The sequence below is a fragment of the Branchiostoma belcheri genome, unplaced genomic scaffold (assembly GCF_001625305.1).
Source record: "Branchiostoma belcheri isolate BF01 breed outbred unplaced genomic scaffold, Haploidv18h27 scaffold155, whole genome shotgun sequence".
Taxonomy (NCBI): Eukaryota; Metazoa; Chordata; class Leptocardii; order Amphioxiformes; family Branchiostomatidae; genus Branchiostoma; species Branchiostoma belcheri.
Genome location: NW_017802991.1, coordinates 533091 through 548317, shown reverse-complemented (window position 1 = coordinate 548317; position 15227 = coordinate 533091). Strand labels below are relative to the sequence as shown.

General features: G+C 37.3%; 1 protein-coding gene across 1 annotated transcript in view; it reads right to left on the bottom strand.

Moving 5' to 3' along the window:
- Positions 1-8408: 8408 nt before the first annotated feature.
- The window catches only part of LOC109465644 (intersectin-1-like), a 70239-nt gene continuing 63420 nt past the window's right edge, over positions 8409-15227 (bottom strand). Inside the window, 5 exon segments of the mRNA XM_019763022.1 lie at positions 8409-8666; positions 9483-9656; positions 11726-11809; positions 13303-13385; positions 15042-15111. Coding sequence (XP_019618581.1) covers positions 8512-8666; positions 9483-9656; positions 11726-11809; positions 13303-13385; positions 15042-15111 — 566 coding nt within the window. The 3' untranslated portion in view covers positions 8409-8511.

Below are 15227 nucleotides of genomic sequence, written 5' to 3'. Positions count from 1 at the left end.
AGTATGGAATTTGAGAATCTATTTAAGTAATAGGTGAAAAATGTACAACAAAACTGTTATCTGAGTGTATCATTTGGGGTTTAAATACCACTTACAGTTTTTATACTTTCTAAGGTGTATCCATCTAATGTTTTGCACATTTTTAATTTGAACTTTTTGAACAAACTGGTACCTCTACTGTACAATACTAGGATGAGGTTGGTTGTCATAGAATTTTTTTCACTCTGTTGCTTTATACTTTTCTAAATTAATCTGATAACCAATAAATCAGACTAGTGTGGCCTAAAGGTAAAGATGCTATATCATTGATGCAGAAAAATCCTGTGAAAAGGAGATCATGCGACTGTCTTGTGCAGCGAATGAGCTGATCGTGATTGACGATGCCTTTTACGGTCGGAGGGAAAACGGTCCTCGCTGTGGATGTACGCTCAAGTCTTGTGACACGTGTCAATTTGATTTTAGGAGGTAGGAGCACCATAACCGATCTAGACATCTAATCCCACCCCTATAGCTACAGATAGCAGCCCTCTAAAAGGTATATCCGCTAGTAGCCAATCCCTTACTGGCAGCAACTGTTGCGTGGGGGCCTGCATGGGAGGGGGGGGGAGGGTCCAGACAACGCTCTATGCTAAATTTTGAGAGCTGCCTTCGTATTACGCTGAATTCAGGAAACCTCTCGATAAGCTTTTAAATTCCAAGTGGCTACAGCGCATTATGTAGAATTAAAACGGTGAATTACGCTCTACGCAAAATGCACCAATTACGCTTTACGTTAAATTAGAGCGAACCATCTACGCTATACGTAAAATTAAAACGGCCGATTGCGCTCTACGAAAAAGGGCATGCAGGCCCCCTTGGGTGGGCTGACCAGTAGGAGTGTGATTTAGCCAGGCTAGGTCATCTAGAAGCTTGATGGCAACTTTATCTTTAGTTGTAACATCTGATATTCTTTCTTTGTTGGGAGAAGTAATTGGACTTTTGCTAAACATGAAACTGATTATTCATTTCCTCTTGATTACATGAGTTTGTAATTTATATCAAATGTTTGTCCTGTAATTTTTCTCTTGCTATTTAACGTGTAAATAAGTTTTACAATCAATCAATCAATCAATCAATCAATCAATCTTTATTGCGCAACAATTGCAATGGATACAATGTATATTACATGTATAACATTGTAACTGTTGTAGTTGAGACATCTTGTATCATATAGATACAGGATCTATCGGGGCTCCCGATAGATGTCCTCATGCAGATCTACCTGACTTTCATAAGACCTATTCTTGAATATGCTAGCCCGGTTTGGGGCGGACTTCCCAAACACCTGTCAGACTCACTAGAATCAATCCAGAAGCGCTGCCTCAGGATCATCGGGCTACCTGCTGACGCACTCCCTACCCTCGCAAACAGACGCGAGAGAGCTACACTGAGAACACTTGAAAGTATCCTAAAGGACAGTACTTCTCCCCTCTGGGGATTCATCACTACCCCCTTGGCCAGTCACTACAACCTCCGCAGGGGAAGTCGGCATCAGTCAATGAGAAGTAAAAGCAAAAGACATTCAATGTCCTTTATACCACGAGCTTTGAGACTCTACTACAGTAACGACACTCAGTTGTAAAGACTCTATGCCACGAATATTTACATGAACTGCTTAAGCTACGATTGTATAGGGTCTTCTCACGATTTGATTGACTGCCACTTAAAGTACTGAGACCCCATTAGTTGACTAAGCTTATATAACTACATCTTGTTTAATTACTGCTTTTAATGTGATTTTAAATTTGTTGCATAATGATTTTAGAATTGTACCTGTTTTAAAATTCAGTCTAAGTCTGTATATCAATTGACTGTAAATAAGCATGCATTTCAGCCGTCAGGCTGCAATATGCTTCTCTGAATAAACCAATTTGTAAAATTTGTAGATATTGCAGAAAAGTGTGTTGACATTTGTAAAATTCACAGCTGTCTGATTTCTACATCATCCTTAAATAAGCTATTCATATGTGTCAATTTGAAAAAATAACTGACGGTTTTAACATAGTTCTTATATTTGCCACAGACAAGAGTACATGATAAGGGCAGTTTGTCAGGGGTTGCAGCAGTGTAACTTGCAAGTACACGGCAAGCGTTTCCTTCCCTACGGTAGTGTACACAGGCCGTGCAGGGGCATAAACAAGTACCTGGAAGTAACGTACCACTGTGAAGGTGGGTGCAATTATTCACTTCTCTTCTTCTGGTAGCACTCTGTGCCTTAAGCATGATCAGGTCTTAATTCATGATCAGTGGTAAATTAATTGAATGTTTCTCATAGTATGAGATGAGTATGATCCTCATCTCAAAACGATACTGTCTACAACTTTTCCTAATTTTGAAGTGCTAAATTGTGAAAATAGTCAATAACATGCAATAGTATCTATCTATCTACATGTATATCTATATTTCTCTATATCTATCGTATATTCTATCTATCTAATATCTATCTATTAATTGATCTACCTATCTACATGTATCCATATAACAGGGTATTAGTACTAATAATTACAGTCTGAAAAGTGGTGCCCACTACACTAAGTGTTTTACTCTGTTTTACCAGCAGAAGTGAAAAAGAATATCACCTTTGGTGGGAAAGGAAAAGGCCCCAGCCAGTTTGACCGTGTGACTGGACTGGCCGTGTCCTCGACTAACGAGATATTTGTGGCTGACGAGTACAACAAAAGAATCCAGGTCTTCAGCATGAAGGGAGTTTTCCTTCGTAGTTTCTCCACAGGAAACATGAAACCATGGGCCGTGTGCATGGGCCACAACGACACCCTGTGGGTCGTTTTGTACAGAGGTTTCAGTTACAGAATTGACGGAAATGCCATCCAACAATACAGCAAAGATGGCCATGAACTGGCCAAGTTAGCATGCAGCAAAACTTTAAAAATCTATGGGATTGCCTGGCACCAGCTTTCTGACAGAATCATACTGACAACAAAAGGGCCCAGAATTATGTGGTTAAGTCCTACTTACACACGGACACCAACATGTAACGGTAACTTGATCAGGCTGCCTATTCCTGGGGATATACGATCAGTAATGATCCCTTTCGTAGACACGAATGGGACCATCTACATCATAGACAAGTGGCACTCTCGTATTCTACAGTATGACAAGAATGGAGTCTACCTGTCCAGTTTTGGCAGCAAAGGTAGTGGAGCAGGGAATCTACATCAGCCCTCAGGAATCTGTGTGGACAGTTTGGGGCGTGTGATCGTGGTTGATACTCGGAACAACCGGGTGGAGATGTTCACAGCTGAGGGAGAGCACATCCGCACTGTTACTTATATTTATCAACCCATGCATGTTGCTACAGGCGGGGAGGGGCAGCTTGTGGTGTCAAATGGGTTACAAAATAGCTTTGTAACCATCTTTCCCAAATATTAGGCCATGTTGATTTGATTATATGGATGACATCCTCTGGGAAGCCCAAAACTGTTGCGAGCGTGCGAATAAAAAAAAGTTTAGCAAAAAAAAAAAGTTGCTTTCATGATGAAATCCACGTGGTCATGAAGGTTGAACAAATGACACAAAGTATGGCGAATCCACTCTTCAAATTCATTTCTTTATATTTTGTCTTTTTCGTTTGATTTTGGCATTCTACGACAATGGCTTCGTTTTCAATTATTTATTTTGCAACTTACGGTAAATATTTGCTCATTTTGCAACAGTTTTGTACGATTTACAGTTTGGTTGAAAACTTTTTTTTTTTGGAAACGGCCGAAAATTCATGCGCGCGCGGATGTCATCCATATAATCAAATCAACATGGCCTTAGAGTCACACCAACTCATTTCCGTGATTCTCAGACATTTTCAAGTACATATATTCTTAGAATATTTTCAACTCAATCGCAGTACTATACCAACGGCTCCGCTCCTAAGGCGTCGCCCAAAAATCACTGCAGTTGTAAGGAGCAGGCCAGCCAACATGGTGCAGTTTTTCATTACACTGCTAGGGGCCGCTTTTGATACGTGCACTTCACCAACTTTGCACTGATATGCATACATGTCCTTGGTGCTGAATTCACAATCAAATCGGTTACCCTGGTGCAGAGTAACACCCATACTTACAGTAACTGTTAACGTTACATATAATAATGCTTTCACCATTAAGGACAAGAATATCATAAAGCGTAGTTTGAAGATAAGACTTAAAAAAATTAACATAATAATATAAAAAAATGAATGTATTTCACAGGCAAATGACAGAGAACACAAGTATTAGAATCCTGCTTTATTATTATCAATATCAGTCATTGCACTGCAAGACACACATTCAGGCTATTTTGCACATTCAAATTGCATAATTAATTCAGTTTAAACTCATCAGAGATTGAAGTTACAAGCAAAACAGCAAATGAAGTAGCAAGCCTGAAATATAATACCAGCCTGAGTATAATAATTCACAATGAAGGGCTGAGACTTTACTGACAAAATTTCTAATATATATGTCTAGTTCTGAATACTAATTCAGTTCAGAAGTGGTGCCTCGGTTGCAAGAAATCCTGTTTTACCCCTCAACAAGTTATTGTATTTGAAGAAAGGAATACAATTAAATTTTATCTGTACTTTTAAGGCCACACCAATTTAATTTGTTGGTTCTTGGATTTTTCCAGAAAAATTATGAAGCAACAGGCATTCTATTATAGCTACGAATGCTATGATAGGAGCCATGAAGTCAACACAATAGGCTGGGTTATTATTCAAACAAAGAAGTTTGAACTTTTAATCAATCACTGTAACAACTAGGAAGAAAAGGACATTCCTCAACTGTTGGGGGCAAAATATGGGCATTTTGAGTTGTTTCTGAACTAGAATCTTTTTTTTTGCAAGTCAGAAAAAAAATGAAGAGGCGAATCCAAGAACCAACAAATCAAATTGGTGTGGCCTTATGTTAAAACTACATAAAAACATAACTAGAATTATAGTGACATAAACTGTAATGTATAATGCTTGATCAACCTGCTCTGGAAAACAGAAAAACAATAAAGCCTATACTATGGCTTACACCCTATGTGCTTTGTTTTACTATAAGTTTGCATCATGATTTCATCTCAATAAAGCATCATTAACATTAACATCATTAATAACGCGTCAGTTGAAAAAAAAATCACACTTTCCTTTACATTATGATGATGATGATGAATGGTATTCTAATTTTTCATCTGTATGTGCAATATGGATATACCTCACCTTCTCTCAATTTGTTTGCCTAAATCTAAGTCCACATCAATTTAATTTCTTGGTTAACGGATTTTTCTAGAAAAATAATGGAGGGGGCGGGTGAAAAAAAAAACAGGCCTAGGCATCCTATTATGGCCCAAAATGGTACAATAGGAGCTGCCATGAAGTCAACAAAAATCTAAACAATGAATTTGAAACTTTTAATGATACCACTGCATTGAAGGATGGAATAACTGTAACACCTAGGAAGAAAAGGACTGTTTTCAACTGTTCAGGGCAAAAATATGAGCATTTTGCAGTTGATTCTGAATTTTTTCTGAAGTGGGTGAATCTGTTAACCAAGAAATTAAATTGGTGTGGCCTAGATGGCCAGTCTTTTAATTGTGTAATGGAATTATGCCAGGTTTCAAGCCTGTATGATTTAATAAGCTTGAGTTTGTATCACTGACAAAAAAAGTAAAATAACAGCTCCAACTTCTCCAACACTGTAGAATATTAATGTATCAGGCTATAATTGATCACAATTATGATTTAATAATCTCATGCATGATTACACACTAGTTATATATACATTTGGCAATGATTGTCAATAATATTATTACACAATGAGAGGTTCAACCAGTTCATATTATGTACCTTCTTTGATTCTTGGTCTCTGTAACACATTTAGTCTTTCTTCTTGCAAAAAATTTAACAAATTTTCTTGCAAGTAATACAATTAGATGAAACTATATTTACGTCTAAGATTAAAATAGGTTCACTGTTAGCAATAATTACAGATAATTAAACCAGATATACGTACATGTAAGTGATTTATTTATTGATCTTAAAACGGTTGGGTGGTACCTTCAGTTTAGGACAACTGATTTCCAAGGTAGCCCAACATATACAGTAGCCCAAGTGATAATATTGTTATTATCAACTGACATCTTTTTGCTATTCAAATGATCTCAAACATCAAAATGTAATATGTAACATTTACAATTATCATAAAGATTAACTCTAGAAAAAAACTCAATCAACAATAATTTTGCAACAAATGGATCTTGGCAATTTTCTAAATTTCAAATTACACAATATTGTACAAATTAGTTCAGGATAGTCTGCTTGAAAATATAGCCAGAAAAACAAGTCATGTTTCTTTTAGAAAGAGACAGACACTGTAAGTTTCAATTTGATAAGTATTAAAAGCTTCAATAAGACAGCTTCAATCTCATATGATCATGTAACACAACTTATGAAACAATACAGAGTTGTGATATATAATTTCCACTCCTTGAATCATAATGCTCTATGGCACACTTTCTTGAAACTATCACTTACCAAACTAGAATTTCATTCAGTGTATTATATGATGTTAGACATCTTTTCTTTACATGCAAATGTACAAAATATTCAGCTCATACATTTGTATATTGATATCATATTAGTCAGTAATCTCAGAAAAAACATACAAAAACATTTCGAGCTAGCCAAGAAGGAACTGCATATTAAGGGCAAATTTAAAAGAAATCAAAGTTACATTTTTAAATCTCCTTGGTTACACAAAATGTGCTTTTTTTTTGTATGGCTGAGGACTGTTGTTCAAAAAAAGAATCTCTTTCCTGGCACAAAAAACATGTATGGCGCAAATAGAATATGCAAGAAATAAGTATGCAATTTTTTTGTTATTGTATAGCCAAATAAACAATTGCTTAAATTTTATCTTGAAAGCTTTGTTAGATTTATTTTATTCAGAATGTGGTCACTAAAAACATAAAATGCATCCAGCAATTCTGTGAGTAAATATATATCAGGGTAGATATTACGATCTGGTACTAAGGATCAACACAATTTGGAATCTCTACTAGCAGAATTGTCAATTCTACCAGCAGGTATCCTGATTGGAGTCTGTAGATTTTAAGATATTCACTTAAAAGACATTCAGGCTTTGATTCATGTCACTTTTAGGGCTTGAAATTAAAGGTGTTCCAATGGTCACTGACCACTAAAATTTAGGCTGGGACAACTAAAAAGACACTTTGGGACATTTTGGGGACAATGCAAAATTAATAACATCAGAATGTCAGCCCTTCTTTTGTTTATCAGGAACATGTCTTGGTTTTGGTTCTGGAAAATTCCCCCAACTTTCCTGTCTACTGTGAACATAAGCAAAATAAAGTTGACTTCAAGTTAAAGTCATACAATACTCCCCAAAACAACACTTCCCAAAAAACAGGTTGGGACAGTTCATCCTTACTTTGGGACAATTAAAATTCATTTTTGGGACAGTGCTGGGACAATACGAAGAAAATTTTTCTAGGCCTGCACTTTAAATCAAAATTTTTGGATTCATAAAAGGGAAACCACCCTATTCGAGTCTCTGTTGACAAAGACTCTGATCTTGATCAATCATGATTCTACCAAATCAGAGATTCTACCCTGATATATACATCCTTTAGGTCAAGATATTCAGTATTTTATATCTTTCTGAGTAGAAATTCTATTTAGTATGTTTGAATGGTTGACATGGTATGTCAATGGTAGTCATGGAATGATATTGAATCTAATATGGAATTTAAAGTTTTCTCTTGTATTATGTTTTTACTATAATTCTAAACTATATTATGATACATGGACTTGACCACTTCAGCCTGAGTGGCCACATTATTGATCAAAAGCAACAATGAATTTTAAAAACATGAATTCACGTCATAATCATTAGAGACACTGCTTTTGTGCTCTCCACATTTGCAAAGTCCCATTTTTTTGTACAAAGAGTATTGCAGGTTATATACAGGTTTATCTGTACATTGTTTGCTATTATTATTAAGAAACTTTATCTGAATATATTCCACAGTCTACACCAGCAGCTATTTGCTTTCATTTTTATTTCTTACATTAATTTTTGAAGTGGTTTACCCAGTGTTTTACCCCATCTTTTCGTCATTTGACAGGATTTTGCCACTCATGACGGACAAAAATTTGGCCCAATCTTTGGCGCTCAACATGATGTTATGTCAAAATTTTCAGGCTGGCTAGAACACTGTCATGGACAACATTATGGTGCAGTTCTTCATTGAACTGCTAGAGGTTGCTTTTGATCCATACACTTCACGTTTGTAGCTTAGTAAATTGGTGTGGCCTCAGTACATGAACATGTAGAAACTATATATATGAGAGCACCTTTGTGTTACTTGACCCTGTCATACAGCTGCAGGTCTATTACGATGCTGCAGTCCTTCATTGAACTGCTAGAGGTCACTTTTGATCCATGCACTTCACCTTGAAAGTTTGTAACTTGGTTACTTGCTCCTGTCATACAGCTGCAGGTCCAGTTTGACCTGTACCTCCCCTGTAGGGACCTCGTGAAGCACCAGTTTCTTGACCAGCGGTCCCTTCCCCTCCTGTCGCTCCTTCAAGATGTCTGCAACACGGATCTCCGTCCTGCCAAGGAAGTCTGCAAGGAAAAGATAAAAGAAAAAAAATGTCAGAACCTTTTGATGAGCCCTGACTGTAGAAGGTTGTCTCCAAATTAACATTTTGTAGGGTTTATCGGCCATACTGATTATCCTGAAGCAGCTGAAAATCTTAAGCGGCAAACTGTACTCCTTTAGGGGACAAACACGGCTGGCATGTTATCTGATTGGGGGCCTGCAAGCCCTTTTTCATAAGGCGTAATCAGGCCGTTTTAGACTTCGTAATTCGTAGGCCGCCTCCGCAAAATAAAATGTAATTCGTAATTGGACATTAGCCGCAAATCGTAAAGTCGTAATCAGCTCTGGGACTTTAACGTAATTCGTAATAGGCGGCGAAAACTTTGCGTAATTCGTAATAACTACCCCCCCTTGCAGGCCCTCCTGATTATTTTGCCAATTTCTATCCTTTCTGGTCATTTCTTTTTTCTAAACCTTTATTTAGCAAAGTACAAAGTACACTCTCCAGCTGTAGCTGTTTTCAAAAGCTTGGTAGAGGTTAAATATTGATGACATTTAGCCACCAAGAATTGAACGAAAGAATTTACATTTAGTGCTCAAGGTATCTAAAGCAATACTCACACATAATATCTACATATATTGTAAAGTGAGTGGGTGAGTGAGTGAGTAAGTGAGTGTCTAAGTGATTGAGTGAGTGAGTGTCTGAGTGAGTGAGTGTGAGTGAGTGAGTGAGTGAGAGTGAGTGAGTGAGTGAGTGAGTGAGTGAGCGAGCGAGCGAACGAACAAGTAATCTGATGAGCTATTCAAGTCATAAAATATTTTTTAAAATGCCCACAAACCGTTTGGTGAGAAGAAGTCCCTGTCAAACACAGTGATACACAGCACGTCCTGCTCGATGTCGTACACAAAGAACTGCATGGAGGAGTTCCACTTGGGGTTCAGGGTGCCCGGGATTACCTTGGTCTTGTGCTCCTGCACTCCCATGCTCACCTCGCAATAAGGGTCACTACGGCCTAAGGTAAATACAACTTGGTTTGATTACAAGTACACGAGCAAGCTAGAAGAGTGTACTGCACCTGTGCAAAACCCAGATTTTTCACGGTTTTCGTTGGATATTTGGTCAACATTGCATCAGAATTTTGCCTGTTGCAGACGATCTATTTTCTGACACAACATATGAAAACTGTGTCCATAATATCACCAGGGTCCATAATATCGCCACCTTGAGAAATAGTGTGCTTAAAGATATTTTTACTGCAACATACCCTAGGTATGTACATTTTACATGTATGTGTGAAGGAGTGCATACCAAAAGTATGTTGCAGTAAAAATATCTTCAAGCACACTGTTTCTCAAGGTGGCGATATTATGGACTCTGGTGATATTTAATATGGACACAGATGTTAGACGGAATGTCATCTTTAAATGTGCGAATATGACCTTAAATGAGATGTTCTGGCAAAGTGCTTTGAAGAATCCATTACGGGTTTTGTACAGGCGCGGTACGTTCTGCAAAATGTGCTATTGTGCAAGGTCTTTCAAGTTTGCTCTTTAGGCTTGGCACATTTGTGATAATCAAAATATGGCATGCAATGTAGCTTGCAATGTGTTGATTCAACACATGCTGCACTCAGTATTATCAATTTAAAAGTACTTCAGTCTATTTTCCCCATTCGAGATTGAGCTTTTTCACTGATAGCCATCTTCTTTAACTCAAAATATCGAGAAAATGGAATTGAAAAAAACAACAACAGTACTCTGGAAACAAAGAGAACACAATCATGAACATGAAAAAACAATGACAAAGTCTTTCTGTAAATAAAAAGCAAAAAGAAGTCCCAATGTCCCCACAGTATACATGTACAATGTTACTAATTTCTTGCATAATGTGAATTTTTCATTTCAGATTTGAGCAAATTCAAGTATTTTTTACAGAATTGAAGAAATTTTGTTCTTTCAGATACATCAACAATGTGATAAACATAATGTTCACAATAGGTGAGACTATCATGAAAGTTCATCTGTGTTGGTAGTTACATGTTTAAAGTTAAAACTTTTGGTTCAACACAAAAAATTCTCCAGCCTAGAGCTTTCGACCAGTCACTCTGGTCTTCCTCGTAGACTGACCCAGTGTTGACGTCACACTTCAAAGAAGACATGTGACAAGCTTCACTGGGTCAGTCTACTGAGGAAGACCGGAGTGACTGGTCGAAAGCTCTAGGTGAGAGAATTTATTGTGTTGGACCAAAAGTTTTAACTTGTACAGGTGAGACTGTAGTATAAATGGAGGGATTTCAGAGAAACAAAATCATCAAAGACAAACAAAATCAAACAAACAAAATCAAACAAAACCAACGCAGGTACCGTTGATATCTGACGGCTGTAAATCGTACCCCTCCTGCATGACCACCAGGAGTCTGCCCATCCCTGTGGACCGCAACGAACGAGCTGCGGGCAGAATCATTTAGCAGTCATCATGGCGCAAGCTGCAAGCTGCTCCGCCCCAGAGCAGTTGCCAAAAACTCATAACCAATGGCTGGGTCTCAGAATGTCAAACATCCCACATATCTGAGGAAATTTTTTTGTCTACCAAAAGAAAAAAAGACTTTTTGTCCATAATAATTGTTTTCTGTTTTTTTAGTGGCATGTGTACGATTTTTTGATACCTTCAAAAAAGGAACACACATCATTGTTTTTGCTCAGTTTTTTCCTCTTCTTCTTTTCCAAACAAAGAAAGAAAAATGACATAGACCAGATGTCTGTCACCATGGTAACTGGTGCTGTAGCTGACACCCTGTGGTGTTGGGTTACAATGTACATTTTGTAGCAGGACAGAACTGTTGTGGCTGCTCACCGTACATTACATATGAATGTGTTTTAGTAAGAATAAACAGAGCTGTACGTTGGTGAAGGTTAGACAGTGACGGTGTAGTTTCGTAAGCTAGAAAATGAGAATTTAAACATTATGCATTTGCTTTGCAATAATTGTTTAATTTGGATCATCACTATTGACATGTTTCGACCCAGCCATACGGTTACTTGGTGCAGTTACGTACAGACTGAGGAAAAGCGTGGACTGTACCATTAGAGTTGCAGGGTTGCAGGCGGTGTCCCTCCTGTATGACTACGAGCAGCCGTCCCACTCCCGTGGAGCGGAGCAGGCGTGCTGAGAGACAGGTGAGTCAGGTGAGAGACAGGAACAGGTGGGATGTACAGGTGGGATGTACACACTTATAATGCCTAATAAACTATTAATTACTTTGTATATGTTTTGATTTGTATAAATATACCTCATTTAGATGTTCATGAATTGTCTCAATTTTTTATGTGACAAATGGTACTCAATTCAGGGGGTAGTAGTTATTCTCCCCCTGCTGATGTACATTTGAATTAGTGCAATAAAGAAATTTAACTTAAAAAAAAACCCCTACATTTCCTGAAGTTTAGGCGCCACCAATTTGATTTGTTGGTTTTCAGATTCAGAAAAAACATGAAGCGACAGGGAGAAAAAACAGGCCTAGGCATCCTATAATAGCCCAAAATGCTTATTTCAAGATAGGAGCCATGAAATCAACATACCATGCTGGTTTGTAATTCAAACAATGAATTTTGAACTTCAAATCAAACCACTGCATTGATAGATGGAAATACTGTTGTAACAACTAGGAAGGCAAAGAGCTTTCTTCAACTGTTTGAACCACAATACGAGTATTTTGGAGTTGATTGAGAAGATTCTCAATTTTTGCAACGTGATCAGTAAAAAATGAAGCATGTGAATTCGAGAACCAATTAATTAATTCAAAATTGATGTGGCCTAAGTCTGATAAACTATGAACTACATGTAATTTCCTCAAGCTTATGATTGTGTGAATCAAAACAGATTTTTTTTGGTACATGAGGCCACGCCAATTTAATTTGTTGGTTCTCGGATTTTGTCAGAAAAAGCATGAAGCGACAGGGCGAAAAAAAATAAAAATAAAAACAGGTTTAGGCATCCTATTATAGCCCCAAATGCTATGATAGGAGCCATGAAGTCAACACAAAAGGTTGTGTTAATATTTAAACAATGAATTTTGAACTTTTAATCAAACCACTGCATTGATAGATGGAAACACTGCAACAGCTAGGAAGAAAAGGACTTTCCACAACTGTTGGGGGCAAAATATGAGCATTTTTGAGTTGATTCAGAACCAGAATCTTTTTTTTTTTTTGCAAATCAGAAAAAAATGAAGAGGCGAATCCGAGAACCAACAAATTAAATTGGTGTGGCCTGAAAAGTCTTAGTAAACACAAGTTAGTACCATACTATGGTTATATGATGAGAAGAATAGAGGTGTTAAAAGATTGAGTATATTTGTTAGTACGGGCCTTGCACCAAGATGATACAAACTTGGACATTATGATTCATTTTCATGGAAAAACTGCATACACCTAAGGAATAAGTTCACCACACATGTTATTAAGTTATATATACATGTATATTACATACAACTTAATTATAATAACAATCTAAAGCTTCTGCAAAGATAATTTCAACTATCACTATTTATCACTACTGGTATCACTAATAAATGAGACAGAAATGAAAAAAATATAATGTTACATAATTATGTGCAGAAAACAGAAATTTTGAGTGATGAAAAAGAAGATGGAATGTACCTTGATGTGCCTTCTCTCTCTTCTTCCTCTCTGTTTCTATGTACTGTTGGGAGGCTGACTCCAACATCTTCATCCACTGGTTTCTGGAGAGACAGCATCAATTTATAATTTTACTACGTTTACCGAAGGAAAACATTACTGATGATATTGTTTTTACTCAGTTTCTTCCTCTTCTTCTTCTCCAAAGTGACCTATGACCTGACCAATGACATGATTTGTTGACGTCTGTCCCTGACTGGTGTTGGGTTACATAATGTTGCAAGGTCTGCTCTGCTCCTCTCACCATATACTTAGTCTTAGTAGTACATGTATGTGAATGTGTTTGAGTAAGAATTAACAGAGCAGACTATGTCCGAAGGTAAACATTATGAATTTGCTTTGCAAATGTTAACTTCTCTAGTTATTATTAGTGTTTGACAAGTATTTTCATCATTTACATGTAAAAAGCAGTCACTGTGGTCTATACCATGTACAATTTGCAATAAAGTTCTTTCTTCTAAATCCTTGATCCTATAGCGAGCATCAGTCTGTGTGAACCCTGACATTTCAAACTCAATGGAATTGATGTGCACATCAGAGCTTTAGCCAGCTCAACTTTTTTTTCCCATCAGCCCAGGTTCATGATTGGACCTGGGGGGAGAGTGCTTGCAATCTAGGGGGGGTCTGGGGCAAATTTTGGATTTCAAATAGCCTTTAAAAATACAAGTTTCTATATATTGAGAGGAAAATCATGGGGCTAAGAGTGGTTGTTGGTGATGTTTAAAATTTATACTCTTACCCAAGAATTTTTCAATTTTGTTGGTTTAAAAATGTTTCCATGACACATCACAAAGTTGCAATTGACAGAAAAACGGGTGCTGGCTGTATACATAACACTGGTCAGTTCAAATTGGGAAAAACAGAAGCAATTGGGAAACTTCAGAAATATCAAATTTCTGCCTATAAATGTGGTATTACCTGAAAGCTCTTTTCATCACGAAAGTAGTCATGTGAAAATTATTAGTTAGTGATGTTCATAGGCTTAGATATGACTGATTGAAAATGCATTAGACCACTGGTCTGAGGGAAAACCATGTATGGGCTATAATTTAGGCCAGGTGGGCTGTATAAACAACAAGGTGTTGATTGGCCCAGACCATTGTGGTCTTGGCCCTGGCCAGACTGGACTTCACACCTCTAATCACCTGGCCCATTGAACCCAGTGCAGGCCAGTGGTCTGACCATGGTCTGGCAAGCAAGGTGTGATAACTCATTATGCGAGTGCTTTGTACAATGTGGAATGGCCAATTATAACTCATTTGCATTGGAGTGGGCTACTGCTAGGCCACTGTGTTCTATGCATAACCAAGTGTGGTCTGCGTGTGGTTCACATGGTCCAGCCAATAGACCACTGTCCTGGGCAACTTTCAAAACAGAATATCTTCATAATGTTACACGTTATGACCAAATTAAAGATATCATGATGCAGGGGAAATCATGCTCTTTCCAATGACATGTAAAAGTGAACTGTATCTTCAGTAGAAAAAAAGTTAGAAAATTGGATGACCAAGACGCCTCCCACGAAATCGGGAAACTGAACTTCCCAATTTAAACTGACCAGTGTTACATATTATAATTTTATACATGTAGTAAAACCCTGGCACACATATTCGAGACTCTAACTTATCAGCCCAATCATACAAATTAAGGTAAATGTACAAAGTCATACTCTCAGATGTACAAAATGAGTTAAATCTTACCTTTCACTGGCCTTTTCTGTCCTAAACTGGTACACCTTGTCTACATGGTTTAAGAAAAATACTGGCTCATCTGAAAAACAAGCAGAAACTTGTGTTAAAACTTTGCAATTTCTGACCAACACTAAAGATTATTAATAACTTTTTTTTCCTAAATCATTATGATTTGCATTGCTTTATTCAATTTTC